Source organism: Zonotrichia albicollis, chromosome 13 (genome assembly GCF_047830755.1).
Source record: "Zonotrichia albicollis isolate bZonAlb1 chromosome 13, bZonAlb1.hap1, whole genome shotgun sequence".
Taxonomy (NCBI): domain Eukaryota; kingdom Metazoa; phylum Chordata; class Aves; order Passeriformes; family Passerellidae; genus Zonotrichia; species Zonotrichia albicollis.
In genome coordinates, this window is record NC_133831.1 from 6,926,953 (window position 1) to 6,944,045 (window position 17,093).

General features: G+C 50.9%; 1 protein-coding gene across 5 annotated transcripts in view; it reads left to right on the plus strand.

Annotated features, from left to right (window-relative positions):
• Nucleotides 1-17,093, plus strand: part of CPNE2 (copine 2) — a 49,199-nt gene that overhangs the window by 27,010 nt on the left and 5,096 nt on the right. For all 5 annotated transcript variants that reach the window (XM_074550859.1, XM_074550860.1, XM_014269107.3 and 2 more), the window contains exons 7-15: nucleotides 2,264-2,353; nucleotides 2,555-2,653; nucleotides 3,428-3,514; nucleotides 3,711-3,770; nucleotides 6,470-6,603; nucleotides 7,275-7,329; nucleotides 11,554-11,605; nucleotides 12,528-12,661; nucleotides 16,547-16,783. In XM_074550859.1, coding sequence (XP_074406960.1) covers nucleotides 2,264-2,353; nucleotides 2,555-2,653; nucleotides 3,428-3,514; nucleotides 3,711-3,770; nucleotides 6,470-6,603; nucleotides 7,275-7,329; nucleotides 11,554-11,605; nucleotides 12,528-12,661; nucleotides 16,547-16,783 — 948 coding nt within the window. The remainder of the gene's footprint in view (nucleotides 1-2,263; nucleotides 2,354-2,554; nucleotides 2,654-3,427; nucleotides 3,515-3,710; nucleotides 3,771-6,469; nucleotides 6,604-7,274; nucleotides 7,330-11,553; nucleotides 11,606-12,527; nucleotides 12,662-16,546; nucleotides 16,784-17,093) is intronic.

A 17,093-nucleotide genomic window follows, 5' to 3' on the forward strand; every position in this document is an offset into this window, starting at 1 on the left:
CTCAGAGCTTGTTTCAAGGCTCTTTTTAGTTTGCACATAGTTCCTGGCAGCTGGCACAGAGAGGAGGGGGAATCAGTGGAGGGGGGACTCAGCAGCTTCCATGGCAGAGGGAGAGAACTGCATCTCACCCCATCTCACCCCCTTCTTTCTCCATCCCTTTTCTTGTCCCCTCAAAGCCTGCTTAAGGAGCTGTACCATCACAGGCAACTGCTGTAACAAAACACAGGGGGAGCTCAGGTGGAAGGAGAAGGTGGTGTTTGTTTACAAAGTCTCTCCATATGTTTGGTTTTACCACTTCTGTGCAAAGTCCATGAGGATTTCCTTCCCTCACACACCCACATGCACGTGAGCACCAGGATGTGGGTAATGCCTTGTGCCCTGGGGTACCAACACAGGCCATCCTTACAGCTCTGCTGTTTATTTGCTGGTGCTTTCCCTCACACCTTTCCATGCATATTTAGCTCACATCAACCTTAGCATTTCTCCTGTGTTACTGTGGGAGCAGGCTGGGACCTTACTTGTTTTTTCCCTCATGATTCAGTGTGTGTAGCTGGGCTTTGACTCAACAAGATGTGTTTCTCAGATGTGGGGGATTGGAGTGGCCCCCAGCCCTTCCTTCTGGAAGAGGCTTGGGGAGGTGACTGTGCACCAGCCATTGCTGGGATCTCTAAAAGCCTGTCAGGTTTGTGGGGAGCAGATGTCTGTACTGGTGTTTCCTCTGGTTTGCTGCCCATTACCCTGTCTCACTGGATCAAGGTCTAGACAAGTTTTCTTTCAAGTAATGGATGCTCCAACAGCCTCCACCTTTCCAGCCCTGCATACATCCAGATGCCCTGAGGAGTGTACCCTACCTTAGGTGACCCATCCCTGGAAGAGTCCAAGGCCAGGCTGGATGGGTTTTGAAGCATCCTGGTCTAGTGGAAGGTGTCCCTGCCCATGGTGGGGAATTGGAACTGGATGATCTTTAAGGCCTCTTCCAACCCAAACTGTTCTGTGATGCTGTGACCATCTTTGTGCTTTGAGGCTGGACACAAAGAAATAAAATTCTCCATTCTTGCACCTTCCAGTGCAGGAATAGAGCCAGCTTTCAGTGTGATGCTGGCATTTCCCCTGCCCCAGCAGACAGGGCAGGTGTGACAGGGCAGGATGGGTGCTCTGCTGCAGCTTGCTGTCCAAGCACAGGTGTGAGTGCTCAGCTGGAACTCTGGATCCTCTCCCACCCACCCTGGTGACCTGGCAGCATCCTGGGCTGTGTGGGCTCCTCTGTTCTCCCAGGCTCCTGCAGGAAGTGTTTACAAATTCAGCTGAACTGTTCCTGCCCTGTTGGGGTTTCCCCCACTCTCAGGAAGAGCCTGGCTGTCACACAAGATCCCAGGTGCTGTGCAGGTGTTTGCCCACAGTAGCAGCCCTGGATCTCTTCCTCCCTGCTCTGTGCAGTGACTGTCCCAGCTGCAGAGATCCAAGCTCCTTCACAGCAGAATCCCCCGTGGTTACTTTGCACAGAAAAAGGTTAATTTGCTGCCTGTGCCTGGCTTTCTGAACATCCCTGTGAATCTCTTTTTGTGAGCACCACACCTCGGTGAGAAGGGATCTTTGCCTGCCCTGCAGGCACCTCTGATGTACACAGCATGTGCCTGGAGCCCGCTCCAGTTTGCTCAGGTTTCTACTAAGCAATTGCATTCTCTCAGGAAATGTCAAAAAGCATCAATTAATATTTCTCCAGCCCAGGCAGCAGATGTTACACAGATGAGACAAGAGAGCTTAATGTGCCCCGGGCTGATTTGGCTTTCCCGGGCTGCTTGCAGGATCTTGCTGCTCCATCTTCTCAGTGGTCAGAGCCCAGATGGATTCAGGCTGTGTTTGGGTGCTGGGGGGCTCTAAGCCATGAGCAGGGGGCAAGCAGAGGATGCAGAGGGCAGAAATAGAAGGAGGGTTGTGCAGTGAGTGGCTGTGCCCGTGCTCAGGCATTGCTGTGCCCATGCTGCCCAGTGTGCCACAGCTGTTCTCTCAGGCAGATTCCCTTAATTGCTCCCATGGGTGGATAAATCACCCAGAGCAATGAAAACAAACCTGGTTTAACTCACACCTGCTGCAGCTTGAGAAGGGGAAGCTGCTGTGTCTCAGTTATGGAGGCAGGGGAGGGCTGAGACAGCTTGCCTGGCCTGGCCCACCAGGAGCTGCTTCAGGGTCACTCTTGGAGATGTGTCCCTGATCTGTACTGTGTCTGTGCTCATGGTAACAGCATCCTGTGCTTCCCCTGCAGGTGATCAAATACACCCTGGACCCTGTCTGGAAGCCATTCACTGTGCCTTTGGTGTCACTGTGTGATGGAGAGATGGAGAAGATGATAAAGGTAGTGGGGAGCTCTCTGTGGGGATCAGCCTCTGGGGTTGACTCTCAAACATCTGAACCCCCATGGCTGCCTTATTAACAAACCCCAAAGCAACAAAAAATTCCTCATTTGGGGTCTCCAGCAGGAGAGGCTGGGGACTCCAGCAGCTCTGGCAGGAGGTGGTTGCTGTTCCTGAGGCTGGTTTTGCTCCTTCCACCCCAGGTGGTGTGCTACGACTACGACAGCGATGGGGGACACGACTTCATTGGGGAGCTCCAGACCACGGTGGCCAGGCTGTGTGAAGCCCAAGATGCCTCTCCTGTAAGTGCTGACATGCTTCTGGGGAAGAATGAGGAAGGGGCTCCTCAGGGTTCATGGTAGACTTTGGTACTTGCACCCTCAATCTGTGCTCAGAAGAAGCCAAGTCCAAGTTCCTTCCTCCTTCCACCCGCACCATGAGTGACCCAGGCTGTTGCTAAAACATCTGAGCTGGGGAGAGCTGAGGCAGACTTTGCTGAAAATCAGGCTCTGCTGGGTGTCTGAGGCAGCACCCATGATATGGAGGTGCCCTGTGGATGGGGGTCAGAAAGGGAGGTGTGACTTGCTGCTGGGGCTGCATCTGCAGCAGGGCAGCCTGGGCCCCAGGAGTGCAGCTCAACACCAGTTTTGTGCCAAGGGTGTCCCCATTCTGCCCTTAAGGGCTGACCAAGATCCTTGGTAGATGCCTCCTGGTTGAAGGGGTGTTGTGAAGACCCCTGCATAGCAGAGCTTTGCACTGCTGTGTTCACCAGGAGATCTTGGCCAAGGCATGGAGAGGTGTGAAACACCATGTGTGGTGCATTGAGTCCCCTGCCTGGGGAAACTGAGGCACAAAGGCATGAAAGTGCCCTGTCTAGGACTGCACAAGGTGCTGGTGCCAGAGGCAGGCATTGAGCTCGTTTTTCCTCTGGATTTGCGACCTATAGCCTGGCAATAAAATCTTCCTCCTCTTCACTGGAGGGAGGCTGCCCCCAGCACGTGCTGCTGGTGGCATCTGCTGCCACGGGGCACAGCCCAGCCCTGCTCTCACACCAGGGCCTGGCTCATGTTTTACAGCTCGAGCTGGAGTGCATCAACCCCAAAAAGCAAAAGAAGAAAAAGAATTACAAGAACTCTGGGATCATCATTGTCAAGTCCTGCAAGGTGAGTGTGTTACTGAGATGTTTCCTTCTTCAGCCCTGACTGAGCTTCTCCAGCTCCCCCCCATCCCTTATCCTCTGCCTCCCTTGTGTTTCCAAGGGCCTGCATAGCCTGAATATTGATAACAATTGCTGAAACACTGCTTCTTTTTTTTTTTTTTTGTGTTTTTTTTTTGGTGTTTTTTTTTTTTTTCTTTTAGATAACCAGAGATTTCTCCTTCCTGGACTATATCCTGGGAGGCTGCCAGCTGATGTTCACTGTAAGGACTTTTGCTTCTCTTTGCCCAGTAGCAGTAACACCTATGTGATGGGCAGAACTGGGGAGTGAGGTTCAGTGTGAGATTTGGCACCAGCTTGGGGTGACAGGAGCTGCCCATTTTGCTGTTAAACCATGTGGATTTGGGGATTCTGGGGATGCTGAGGTACATCCAGTATCATGGAGGGAGCTGGCTGGGCTTTGGCTGAAGGCCAGACTTTCAAAAAGACCCTCTGACCCTTCACAAAGTGTCACCAACTTCTCTCCCTATTTGAAGCTTTAACCACCCTCATTTTCTTTATGGCAGCTCTCCTTATTCGGAACCCAAATGGGAGGCTTTGGGATGTTGTAGAGATGGTTTTCTGCATTTTTACTGACATTTCCACCTTTTTTCAAGCTGGACCACAGCTTGTCAGGAGTAAATATGCAAGAACATGTCAATCCTGAGTGAAATCACCACAATGCAGAAGTGGGCTTCTCAATTTCTGCAAACTTTCCTGGTGCAGTACCCAGAGAGCTGCAGGCACTCACAGTTAGATCAGTTTGTATTTTGTTGTTTTTTCTGAAAACATGATGGGGGAAGAGTAGGAGGAGGAGGAAGAGTTGCCATAGGAACAGCAATGATTGGGAGAGCTTTTTGTGTGCTGCTCTGCCTCTGTGTGCTTTGCTCTGGGTGCTGGAGAGTGAATAGAAGAGAAAATCAGTGAATTTATTGGTAGTACAGAGCCCTTGTGTGAATTAGGTTTGAATGCAGAAACTTTCCCCCCATCTAAAGATCTGCTGGTTATTGGAGGGCTCCTCCTCCTCCTCCCAAGGCATCTTTGGTCCAAAGGGTGTGTTTCCAAAGGGAGCACTGCAGAATCACCTGAGCTGGCAGAAGGGTGCTGCACACACCCTCTGCAGTTTGGAAAGGCCACTGGTGCCCTCCCCAGTGAGGGAGAGGAGAGCTGAAACCCGGGAAGATGGTTTGGGCTCAGCTGTGTGCCCCGTGTTGGAAGCAGAGCAGTGTGTCCCTCTCAGACCATTGCCTGAGTGCTGCTTCTGCTGACACTGCTTGCACCAGCCTGTCTGACTCCACCCCATGCCATGCCTCAGTTTCCCTCTTGCTCTCTGGCTATGGTGGCTTGGCCAGAGCTTGGTGCAGGGACATGCCAGAGGTGAACCATAGGTTTGGTGAGGCTGTACAGTGTGACAGTGTTCACAGGGGTCTCATGTTGAGGGAAGAGACAGGATCTGACTCCATGTTTCAGAAGGCTGATTTATTGTTTTGTGATATATGTTATATTAAAACTATACTAAAAGAATAGAAGAAAGGATTTCATCAGAAGGCTGGCTAAGAATAGAATAGAAAGGAGGCTCTGTCTGAGCCAGCTCCCTGTGATTGGCCATTAATTAGAAGCATCCAACTTGGGCCAGTCACAGATCCACCTGCTGCATTCCACAGCAGCAGATAATCAATGTTTACATTTTGTTCCTGAGGCCTCTCAGCTTCTCAGGAGGAAAAATCCTAAGGAAAGGATTCTTCATAAAAGATGTCTACAACAGTACAGTTGTTTGACAAAGAAGTTAGGTGTTCATGGAACCATAGGATGGTTTGGGTTGGGAGGGACCTTCAAAGATCATCTCATCCCACCCCCCTGCCATGGATCAGCTTGCCCAGGGCAGCTTCCATTGGACCATCTTGCCCAGGGCTTTGTCCAACCTGGCCTTAAGCACTTCCAGGGATGGGGCAGCCACAGCTTCTCTGCACAACTTGTGCCTCACCACCCTCATTGTGCAACATTTCTCCCTTATCTCCTATCCAAACCCACACTCTGGCAGTTTAAAACATGCTCCCTTGTCCTGCCATGCCATTTTACCATGGCACAAGGTAGTGGCTCCTCCTGGGATGTGATGTCCTCCTGCCCCAGCCAGGCCAAGGTCCCTTCTCAGGCAGTCTGCCATTCATCCTCTCCCGTTATGGATACAGAGCAAAATCTCTCTCAAAATCCCTGAGCTCGATTTAGGCACTGGAGTTATTTTGGGTTTTGCCTCTTTGCTAAGCAAACCAGTCGAGTGCAGTCACGCTGCCTGTTTGCCTGGTCCCAGCTCTTCCTTCCCAGTCACATCAGATTGGGTGGCTCAGCATCTCTCCTCTCCTGGCCAGATTTATCTGGGTCTGAGATAGGCATTTCTACAAATGCCTTTAAATAGAAAGCCTAATTTAGTGCCTTCCTGACAGAGTCCCCTGAGAGCTCAGCATATATTGGTCCCTGGGGAAGCCTGGTGAAGAGCTGGTCTTCCTGCCTGCAGGGAAAGGTCTGCTCAGGGCTCTGATGCTTTGGTCAAAGACCTTGAGATCCAGGTACCCAGGTGGCCCTGGCTGCCCTGGTGGCCCTGGGGCTGCTCAGTTCCTGAGCCCTGGGAGATGGGAGTGAGAATCCTCAGCTGGAGGAGGTGGTGGCTTGCCCCAGGAGTAGGGGCTGCTTGGGGACACCTTGTGTGATGCTCATTGGTGACAACTGGAGGGGAAAGAGTGAATGACTTTGCCTAATGTAGTATTTAATCAACTTCTTGCAAGAAATGGATTTTGTTAAACTTTTTCCAAAGTTTGAGGTTTGAGGGAACTGTGAGTGACCCTCACAGCAGTGGAGGATTGGTGGTCAGGTCTCTGGTGGCATTTGCTAACAGAGGATGGGTTTATGCCTCTCTCTTGTTCTTCAGGTTGGGATTGACTTCACAGCTTCCAATGGAAACCCCCAGGAGCCCTCCTCTTTGCACTACATCAACCCCCTGGGCACAAATGAGTACTTGTCAGCCATCTGGGCTGTGGGCCAGATCATCCAGGACTATGACTCGTAAGCACCGTGCCCTTCTGCCACCACCCCTGTCTGCAGATGTTTCCCTGGCTTCCCAGGAGCCTTCTGGGATGCATCTGCCTTGATCCAGGGCTTAGTAATACCTTAAGGACATTGTTTACCATAAACATCAGGATGCAGGAGGAGAGGGTTGGGACAGGCTTTCTCCTCTCCCCCCACTGCTGCTGTGGAGGGGAAGGATGTTAGCAGAGGTGGAACATCCTCTCCTTGGGGCAGGTGCTCTCAGCTTGCTGTTGTTTACTGTCAGAGCTGTGATCCCAGACTGCCTCATTCCTCAGACATCCTGAGGAGTGGAGGAAATATCAAAAAAAAATATCATCTCAGACATTGATAGAGAAAACAGCACAGAAGTCTGTTGCTCTCACTGTGATGGCTCTTGTGACCAAAATGGATTGTTCACTTTTTAAAATCTCCAGGGTTACATGCCTGCAAGAGACACAGTGTTTGGGCAAGAGGATGTTCCTGGTCTCTGTGGGAAACAGAGCAAAGCTGGACTCCTTTTTCTCTAAAGATCAAATCCAAGGGGGAATATCTGTTCTCTCTTAAGAATGTTTATCTCCCATTGAAAAGCACTGCATGTTTTGGGAGAAGCTGTGCAAGCCTGCTCTGTGTGTGTCAGTACACCCATATGTTTTCCTCCTTCTCTTTAGGGACAAGATGTTTCCTGCTCTGGGATTCGGCGCCCAGCTCCCGCCAGACTGGAAGGTGAAGTGCTGGGGCCACCTGAGTGTTTGAGATGGGTTTGTCCTCAAATTGCCTTGGCAGGAGCAGAACTGCCAGGGCTTGGTCAGGGAAAAGCTGCTGGGGAGAGGGGGAAAGGGCAGGTGTGGAATCTCAGCTGGTGGGATGTGTCAGCGTGGGTGGGCAGCAAGGCAGGGATGGGGCACAGGCAGCCCGTTCCTTCATTCTGCACTGGCATGAAAGCAGCAGCTCCCTGGCATTAATAGGCAGAGCCAGGCATTGATTCATTTTCCTGGCAGAAGGCAGGAACAATTCTGGGGAAGGGAAAAGGCCTCTGGATGAATGTGTCAGACGGCAGCTAAGTGTGGAAGGGGGCTGGGAGCTAGGGAGCCTTGATTTGATGCTGCACAGGCAGAGCCTGCAAGGGCAGAAGAAAGGAGCCTTCCCAAAAATCCACCTTGATCTTTGGTTAGGATTAGACACTGGTCCTACAAGGGCTGAGCTGCACATCCTGCTCTTCTGGAGGACAGGGAATGGGGCTGTTCCTGCAGCCTGGCTGGCAGATGGGGAGCATCTTCTCAGGGCTTAGACAATGTGCTGGGACACCACCATCATTAATTACTGGCTGGCTCTTCTGGCTGCTCTTTGCTCACGCCCTTCGTGTGCATTTTCTTTCTGCTCGCTGGCTTTGAGGCGTTCCCAGCTCCAGGCTGGGGTTGGATCTCAGCGAGCCCTTTGTGTTCTGTGGGAGGGGAGCTGTGCTCTGGGCTGAGCACAGCAGGGCATGTAAGTCATGAGCAGCTGGGAGCTGGGCTGGGAAGCTCATCCCTGCCAGCCCTCGTGGCTGGGGATGTCCTGCCTGTTCTGGCTTTGTGCTTTTCCCTGCCCTCCCAGCAGCCAGAATTTGTATGACTCAAGTGGGAGCTCTTGCTGTTTGCCAGCCACAGAAGGAGATCCCTCCATGTGCACTTTGGAGCTGATTCATCCTCCTTGGCCTGCAAATGTCTCTGGTCTGTCACTTTACCACTTTTGTTGGGAAAATCTAGGTAAGCAGCTTCCAAGGTCTAAGACCCAGCTGCTGCCAGGGATTTGTTACTTGGGGAGAAAAATGGGAATGGCAAATGCAGTAGGCATGGAAAGGGCACAGCAGCTTGGGATTGTCACAGAGAGCATCCTGTGTGTGAGTCAGTGCCCACAGGAAGGGCATTGCTGGGTTGGAAACAGCCCTTCTGCAAGACTGGATGTGGATACTGGGTTGAGGATGAGAGCTGGGGGCTCTGCACCTGCCTCCTGTGGGCTAGGAGATGCTCTGTAAAAGCTACCAGAAAAAAACACCTTGTTTTCCTCAGAATTATTTCTAAGCCCAACTAAACCCCAGTGGGGAGCAGCTTCTTCCTCCCCAGGTGCTTGGGCATGCCTACAGGTCACCCATGACCCATCAGTTGTCTCATGTTATCAGTGGGGCCATCCCTGGTGCGTCTCCCTGGTGCATCTCTCCAGCTTGGGACTTCCTCTCTCCCCAGCTCTCTAAGCATCACTGGCTCCACTCACTCATTAATGATTTTTTGTCTGTCAAGGCTCATTGTGTAATTCCAAAGCCAAAGCAGCAGTTCTTCATGAAATCCTGCACCCTGTGTGACAGTGGACAGAAATCAGGGACCCTCAGACCCAAGCAAAGATTGCCAGGAGACACAAGAGGTATAAATGGTGCTTTGTGCTCCCGTTGCCATGGCTCCCCCAACGCTTCTCCGGCGCCCGTCGGAGCGAGATGTTTCACACACCAAAGTCGCGTTGGAAATGTCAAAGAACATCTTTGTAGCCGTGTAACAGCTCTGTGGAGAGCCTCGAGTGGCTTCCTAGTAGGGAACAGCAGAGGGGAGCAGATGGGTTGTGCTTTCTCGGGGATGAGCAAAGGCAAAGCAGCAGCAGAGAGGGGGATTCTAAACGTTGGAGCCACACCGGTCACCTGGTTTGGAGATGGGATCAGCCGAAGGAAGCTGGTGGCTTGACTGATGTGAAACCTCCAAGGCTTTCCATCCTTTTGCCATATACATATATATTTTTTTATTATTTTATATATATATATATGGGCAAACTGAGTCATGGCAGCAGTGGTATTCCTTCTGGGATACCACTGGAGAACCCTCTGTGAGGTTTGGGGTGGTTCAAAATTTTCTCTCTCTGAGTTACTGGGGAATGGGATACCTGTAGGTGCTCCATGTACATTTAGCTGGACTCCACAGAAACTGTTTTCAAAGTACAAGCTGAATAGGGAATGACATCCTTTCTTTTAAGTTTTTTATTGTTTTGAAGCCCTCCTGTTGATTTTTTTAGGAGATATGTATATGTAGATATGTATTTTTATATATATGTAAAATTCATAAAAACTCCAGAGGAGGTTTTGCAGCATTTCTGCCACGTAGGGGTTCTGCTCTGTAGACAGTGAGGAACACAGCTTGAAACCATTTCATTGCTTCTTAAAAGAAAGAGAAACCCCTCTTTTGCAGAGCAAAACATGGAAATATTTCTGCCTGCCTTGTCTATAAATACTCATGACAGAATTTTGAACGTCTTCTAAAAAAAAGCAAGCCCGTTTACAACCACAAGTCAACTGAATTACTGAATTTGGGTGTATTGCCCAAAATGAAGGCTTCTGTGAGAGGGGATGTATGCAAAACACAGTGATATATTCAGCTTTTCTCTACCCTGGTGGTGTGGGTGCTCTGCAGGCCTGGGGAGACCTGGGCAGGCTGTGGTTGGTCACCACTCAGGCAGCCCGTAAGCTCTGCAGTATGGGGAAGGCTTTTGGTTGACTTTGCTTTTGTTTAGTTGCTGTTTCCCACCCCACAGCCTCTTGTAAGAACAGTTTCTGCTGCTTTGGACACAATGCCCAGCATAATTGGAAAGTCTGAATCAGACGCGTGTTGCGTTTGCAGCCTCGGGCGGGCTCTGCCTTCAGACGGCTCTGGAGGACACTCGTTTCTGCCAGCACTGGGAATTTGTGTGTCCCAAAGCAATTCCCTTGCTGGAAAGCTCAGCAATCCTCCACCCTTCTGGGAGGGAGACAATATCCTTGTTTTGTAATACTGGCACAAACAGGGTGGGAGCTTTTTGTTTCAGAGGCCTTGAGCTGGTGGCCTGAAGGCCCAAATCACCCCTTCAACTTTCAGAGGTGCTGGGAGAGGCAGTTGCACATCCTTGATGCTCCTGAGAGGGTTTGCTTCTTGGAGTGCCTAAATTGCTGGGAGCAGAGTGGGAAATGTCTAACCCCACATATCAGGTGGTTCTTGACCCACACCAGCACTGGAAAGGTTCATACTGGAAGCCAGGATCCCCTCCTGCAGCTGGGCTGCTCAGCTTTCTGTGCTGCTGAGACAGGCTCAAAGCAGCTGCTGTCCAGTGCACTAGCCAGGGATCAAGGTGTGAGGGCTCTCTGCTCTTGCCACGAGGCCTTTTTGCAAAACCACCTCCCTCTGAAAGCTTGAAATGAGGTGGTGGGAAAGCCAAAGTGTCTTGGATGTGCTGTGGTGGAAGGATGGGTTCATAGGCAATGAAAACCGGCTCAGGTTGTGCTGTCCATCACACCCAAGCTTTCACATCACCTCTCCCACACTGCCTTTCACCCTCATACTGACCCAGAGGATGAAGTTAATCAGCTGCTGGTTTGCCATTGTACCTGACATGCCAGACCAGGTCTTCAGCATAACTCACTGTGTCTTCTTCCCTCCTGCTGCATCATCCTTGTGCAGAGAGATGGGGAATGGAGATGTTGCCAGGACTGGCACTTCCTGTGATGAGTTTGAGTTTTCTCTCATTAAAACCTGCAGCAGGATGAAGTAATTTCTCCTAGTGACTGGTGAGATGGCACAGCTGGCTGGGAGCATCCCTTCTGCCTGCTTCCCCTCTGGGCGGCCAGCAGGAAGCCAAGTGGACAGACCTGCTGTGATAACTGTGGGAGAATGTCTGGTGTGGTAATTTCAGGAGGCTCCATGATGGGGGCACTGGAGAACTGGTTCATCCTCAAGTGCTGCTCAGCCCTGACCATGTTTGTGTTTGCTGTTTGGGTAGCAGAGGGCTGGGCAGTGTCACTGACCCAGCAGTTGTGTGGACCATAACTCTGTGGCCGCCTGGTTCTGCTCCAGGGGAGCATCACACTTAAACCAGACCTGCAGCATCAGCTGAACTGTTAGTGAGCTGCCTGCCCTGCACTGGCCCTCCAGATTAACTTGGGTCTTTTCTTCTCCACAGGTATCCCATGAGTTTGCCATTAACTTCAACCCCAGGAATCCATTCTGTTCAGGTAAGCATCTGCCAGGCCTTTAGGACTCCTCAGATGCCTTCAGTGCCTTCTGTCCTTCCTCTGCATTTCTTCAGTAACTCCATCATCCCTGGATGTGTTCAAGGCCAGGTTGGATGGGGCCCTGAGCAACCTGATCTGCTGGGTGGCATCACCACCCATGCCAGTGTGTTTGGCACTAAGAGGATCTCTAAGGTCCCTTCCAACCTGAATCATTCCATGATTCTGTGATCATGGGGGTTTTTCAAGGCATGTTCAGGGACAGACATGAATGGTGAAGCAGAGCACACACTAAAGGCACACTCAGAGGAAAGCTCAGAAAATTTGGGGGTGTGTAGGAAGGCCTAGGGTAAGCTGCAGCTGGATTCAGACTGTGTAAAATCCGCCTTCGCTCTGCTGTCTGGTGTGTCCTACCAGCCGTCTGCTCCCCTTGCAAGGCTGCAAGAAACACAAGGCCTGCTCAGCAGATGGGGAATTCAGACTCAATGCTCCATTTAGCAGCTGATAGCTGCTCACAGTGATGGCTGAAGGACTGCTCAAATCCTGAGTGCTAAGGGCTACTACCTATACTAGGGCTACTATGGACCCTCTGTCTGTTTTTGGTTATGTTCAGGGACCAGGAGTTGCTTTTCTTTTTGCTCCTCCTCCTTGGCTGATTCTGAGATTTTTTCACAATCCCAAGGAATGCTTTCATTGACTGTGGGTCCTTAGAGGGCTTTCCTACCACACAAGGTCTGAGGACCCTCTACAAAGTGACTGAAGAGCAAAGCTTGGATATTCAGGAATTTGGGATGAGTCAGTCAGGAAATGGAGGGAATATCTCTGACTTCAGCTCCATGACAGCATGAGCTAATGATTCCTGGTTGGGTTTGCTGTGGTCCTGAGTTGACCCTCTGTAATGCCTGTTTCTCTGCTTTCCCTGAAGGTGTGGAGGGCATTGTCCAAGCATACTCTGCCTGCCTGCCCCACATCCGCTTCTACGGCCCCACCAACTTCTCTCCCATCATCAACCACGTGGCTCGTTTTGCAGCTCAAGCCACCCAACAGGAAACTGCATCTGTAAGTCCATGAGATTCCATGATCCTGATGGCTGTGGCCTGGGGAACACAAACCCTGAGCTGGGTTTCATGTCTTTCCCTTGTCTGTGGGTCCAGCCTTGCCAGTGCTGACCAAGGTGTGCTCTAAGGGGTGTGAAGAGCATCTGGAGTCTGCAAGATGGAGCTCCCTTGGGTCCCTGTGGATGGCAGATCTGGCCCCTGGCTTTTGCTGGCCAAAACAGCTCAGCTTGGGCACCAGCAGTTGCATGGCAGGAGATGTTGGGGTAAAAGCTTCCCTGATTCCTGCCTGGAGCAAAGCAGGATCACACTGAAAGCCTATTCCCCATGAGGACCTTTCCCAGCCTTGTTGCTCTTCCCAGCCCCAGGCATAAGGAAATACTGAATTTGCTTTAATTCAGCACAGATCCAGGTCCTCATTTTTTCGTTTTCTGTGTTGTCAGTGGGGGAGGGAGAGCCCACGGGCTCAGCACTGAGCAGAGGCACTAATCATATGCAAATTGCACCCCTCTGCTGGCACTAATAGTTTAATCAAGGGAGATTTTAAATAATGGGCACTAATAGTGCCGTCAGAGGCAAGCCTGGCTTGGCTCGGGTGGATTTTTGGCAGCACAAAGCGTTATTGATGAGGGATCTCACTCCCCCGGGGTCTTCTCCTCTTCCATCCCCTCTTCAGCTCATGCATCAAAGCCACCCCTGGTGCTGAGTGGCTGCCTGAACCTGCCCTCCTCTTCCTCCCGCTCTCGCTTGCTCCCAGCATTTCAAATAAAACCAAAAATCCTCGTAGTTTTTCCATAGCAACATAGATCACAAACAGCCCTCGGCTCGTAAGGGATGGGAGACTGAAACATCCTGGGGCTGGGGGAGGGACAGAGGGGTGTTACACCACTTGGCTCTTGGGGAAGGATTAATAAGCTTTGGGGAATTAAAACTCACCTTTCCAGCAGGGTTCCTGCATCCAAACCTCCCCTTTTCTCACCTCATGCTGTTCACTGCTGCCTAATCCCTCCAAGTCCTGCTGATATCATTAACAAATGGATTGGGAATCATCCCAGAGCCCACGTGGATGCAGGGATCAGCCATTTTAACAAGAAAAAGAGGAGAAAGGAGGCAGGTGCTGCTGGTTGGTGTGTGATGGACCCCCTAGCCTGGTCGCTGTGCACCAGCAGCTCTGACTGTGGCTTGGCAGAGGTGCCACCCTGGCTGAGTACTGCAGCTGCAGCCCAGAGGTGCCACCAGCACCCCTGTCCTGCTGCCATTTACTGACACCACCAAAACTGCCACTGCTGCTTGGGGAATCTCCCACTGATGCTCTCCAGCAGTGCCTCCTGGTCCCTTGCTTCGTTACCCCAAGCAGCCCCTGGGCTTTGAGGCTCATCCCCAGCATCAGCTCTTCGTTCTTTTGACCTCTGAAATATGTTGTGATAAACATTTGACAAGCTCTGCCTCCCCACCCCTTTTCCTGCATATTTTCCAGCATTTTTTTCAGATCCTGTTACGGATTTTACAGAAAAAAGGGAACAAAGGGAAATAACCCTTTCCATGTTTCCAGGAGAGAGGCCAGGCAGGGAAAGGGAGAATCAGCCAAAAGTCATTATCAGCTGCTCCCCTCAAGGTTTCATACTCTTCCTCCCATACTGGTTCCAGATGGGGTGAGGTCCAAGTCCAGCTTATGACCAGTGCAGGTCTTCTCCTGAAATTCAGTCTTGTCCCCCAGACTCAGATCTTGCAGTCCTGCTCTGCAGACTTCTGGTTCACCATGTTTTGCTCTCAGAAATTCGTATTTAGATAAAAACTAAACTCTGGACTGTGCTGTGCAGGCAGGGTTAATGCATCAAAAGGGGCTGGAGTGGGGAAGGGTCTGGCTTGGGAAAATCTCCTCACCCATGTCCTCAAGTTGTGTTTAAACTCTGCCCAGCCTTGTTAGTACTTGGAGTTTAGCACTGCAGACCATCAGGAGCAAATGAAGCTTAGGGAAGGTTTCAAGGGATGTGGGCTGGAGGAAGACCAGAAAAACAGGCTTGGGGCAGCACTCCTTCCTTTGCTTTTCCAGGATGCTGCACTAGCGGTTTTCAGAGGAAATGGAAAGAATGAGGAGAAGAACAAAGGGCTTTAATGCTCTTAAGTGCTTGTTTTCGTCATTTCTCCAGCACACACAAGCTCTGTAATGTGCCAAAATTGAGCTATTACTTTCCCTGGAGACAGAGGAGATGGGAATTTGGGGGTCCATATGCTCCAGGTTTGCAGAGCTGAGTCCAGCAGGACCGTCTGTCCATCTCTGTCCATCCTTCCCCAGCTCTGCAGGCCCAGCAGGGGCAGCCCTTCCCAAGGGAAGGGGAGCAGTTCCCAGTGCTGCTGCTCTGTCATCCCCCAGCTTGCTGACATCCTCTGCATCCCCCTCAGTGCATCCCACAGCCATGGCTTTGGACAGGAGATGGACAAGCCCTGAGCAGTGTGGGATGGCCTCACAGCCCAGCAGGGCAATACAGGAGATGCTCCCCATCAGAGCAGGGAGATGTTGATGGCAGCACCCCAAAAAACACACCACTGTGTGCAGGCAGAGGGAGATTTCATTTCCCAGCTGGGCTCCTGTCCAAGCCCTGAATTCCTCCTGGCCCTGACAGAGATCCTGTGCTGTTTAGAAGTTGATTTTGTTTTGAATCATGAAGTACAGTAAATCAGTAATTCAGAAAAATGTTTTGGAGTGAGAGCTGGTTTGTTTGTTTAAGATCTTTCAAAAACCAGGGGGAGTAGGAACACGTGAATTTCTGGATTCTGCTGAAGGGCATGAAATTCCAGCTGACCTGGGAAATGGTGAAGCTCACCTCCAAACCCCCAGGGGCCCTGCCACCCCTCGACATGTGTGAGCCCTGGCTGCAGTGTGAGGGTGTATCTTGGGATTTTAGCTGGTCAGAGTGACTTTGAGATACATTAGAAAGTCTTTTTTCTTAGTCTGGTGGGTGAATAAGGAGTCAGTGCTCTTCAGCTCTCGGTCTCAAGGTCGTTTATTGTTTCTTATGTATAAAATTCTTTCTCCTGACCTGCCAAGGTCCATTCAGCAGGACAGACAGAAGCACTCTGCCTGCCCCAGGGCTGTGTTATCTTTCTATACTACAAACTACGTGTACAATATCTACAATTCCTTCCCAATACCTATCATTTATGTTAGACAGTGAGCTTCTACTCTAAGCCAATTTAAAAGTGTCAGCATCACAGCAGAAGATGGAGGCCAAGAAGAAGGAGAAAGGCTGGACACACTTAAATTCTTCCATCTTGCCTCCTGAACCCCTATTTGTTGAAGGAAGGGGACCAGGACACCAGATGGTTCAACACAGGTCCAGTCCGGTCCGGTCCAGTTTATTGAAGAAAGTATCAAACACTTATACAGCAAATAATAAGCTTATGAATATTCTGTAAGCCAAACAATCTATTGGTTAAACTATACCATGAACTCTTCCTCATTCCTTAGGGGTTACATCTCTCTTTTCTCCTGTCTCTTTCACTGTTTGTTATCCTACTACAGCTAGGCCCAAGGACACGCTATCTATGCAGGTGCAGGACTTGGAATTAGCCACGGTTTTGTACTTTTCCAGTCCTTAGCCAGCCAAACTCCCAACACCTATTCTTAAAACTTCAAAAAATTTTTTTTCCTGCTGTGACTAATTATTGTTCTACTTAGACTTTTGTGGCTTGCAGATCCTCATATAAGGTTGGTAATTTGCTCCATGGGTCACAATCAAAACCACAGGTGTCTCCTGGGCTCTGTGCCAGGGTCTCTGAGCCCCCTGGCAGGGGTTTGGGCAATCCAGGACAGCCAGAGGGATGTCCTGAATTCCAACATCTGTACTGGCATCCCACTGGCTCTGACCCCATGCCCTCCCCTCCACAGCAATACTTCATCCTCCTCATCATCACGGACGGGGTGATCAGCGACATGGACGAGACGAGGCATGCCGTGGTGCAGGCCTCCAAGCTGCCCATGTCCATCATCATCGTGGGCGTGGGCAATGCTGACTTTGCAGCCATGGAGTTCCTGGACGGGGACAGCCGCGTGCTGCGCTCGCACACGGGCGAGGAGGCCGTGCGCGACATCGTGCAGTTCGTGCCCTTCCGCAACTTCCGCAACGTGAGTGGGGCTGCCGGGGGGGATCCCAGGGAAATGGGCTGGGCTGCCAGGGAGGGATCCGTGACAGACATCTTCTCATGAAAATCCTTGCCTTAAGATTTTTTCCTCCTGAGAAGCTGAGAGGCCTCAAGAACAAATTGTAAACAATGGTTATCTGCTGCTGTGGAATGGAACAGGTGGACCTGTGATTGGTCTCATGCAGTTGTTTCTAATTAATGGCCAATCACAGCCCAGCTGGCTCGGACAGAGAGTCTGAGACAGCTGCCTTTGTTATCATTCTTTCTGATTCTGTTCCTAGCTTAGCTAGCCT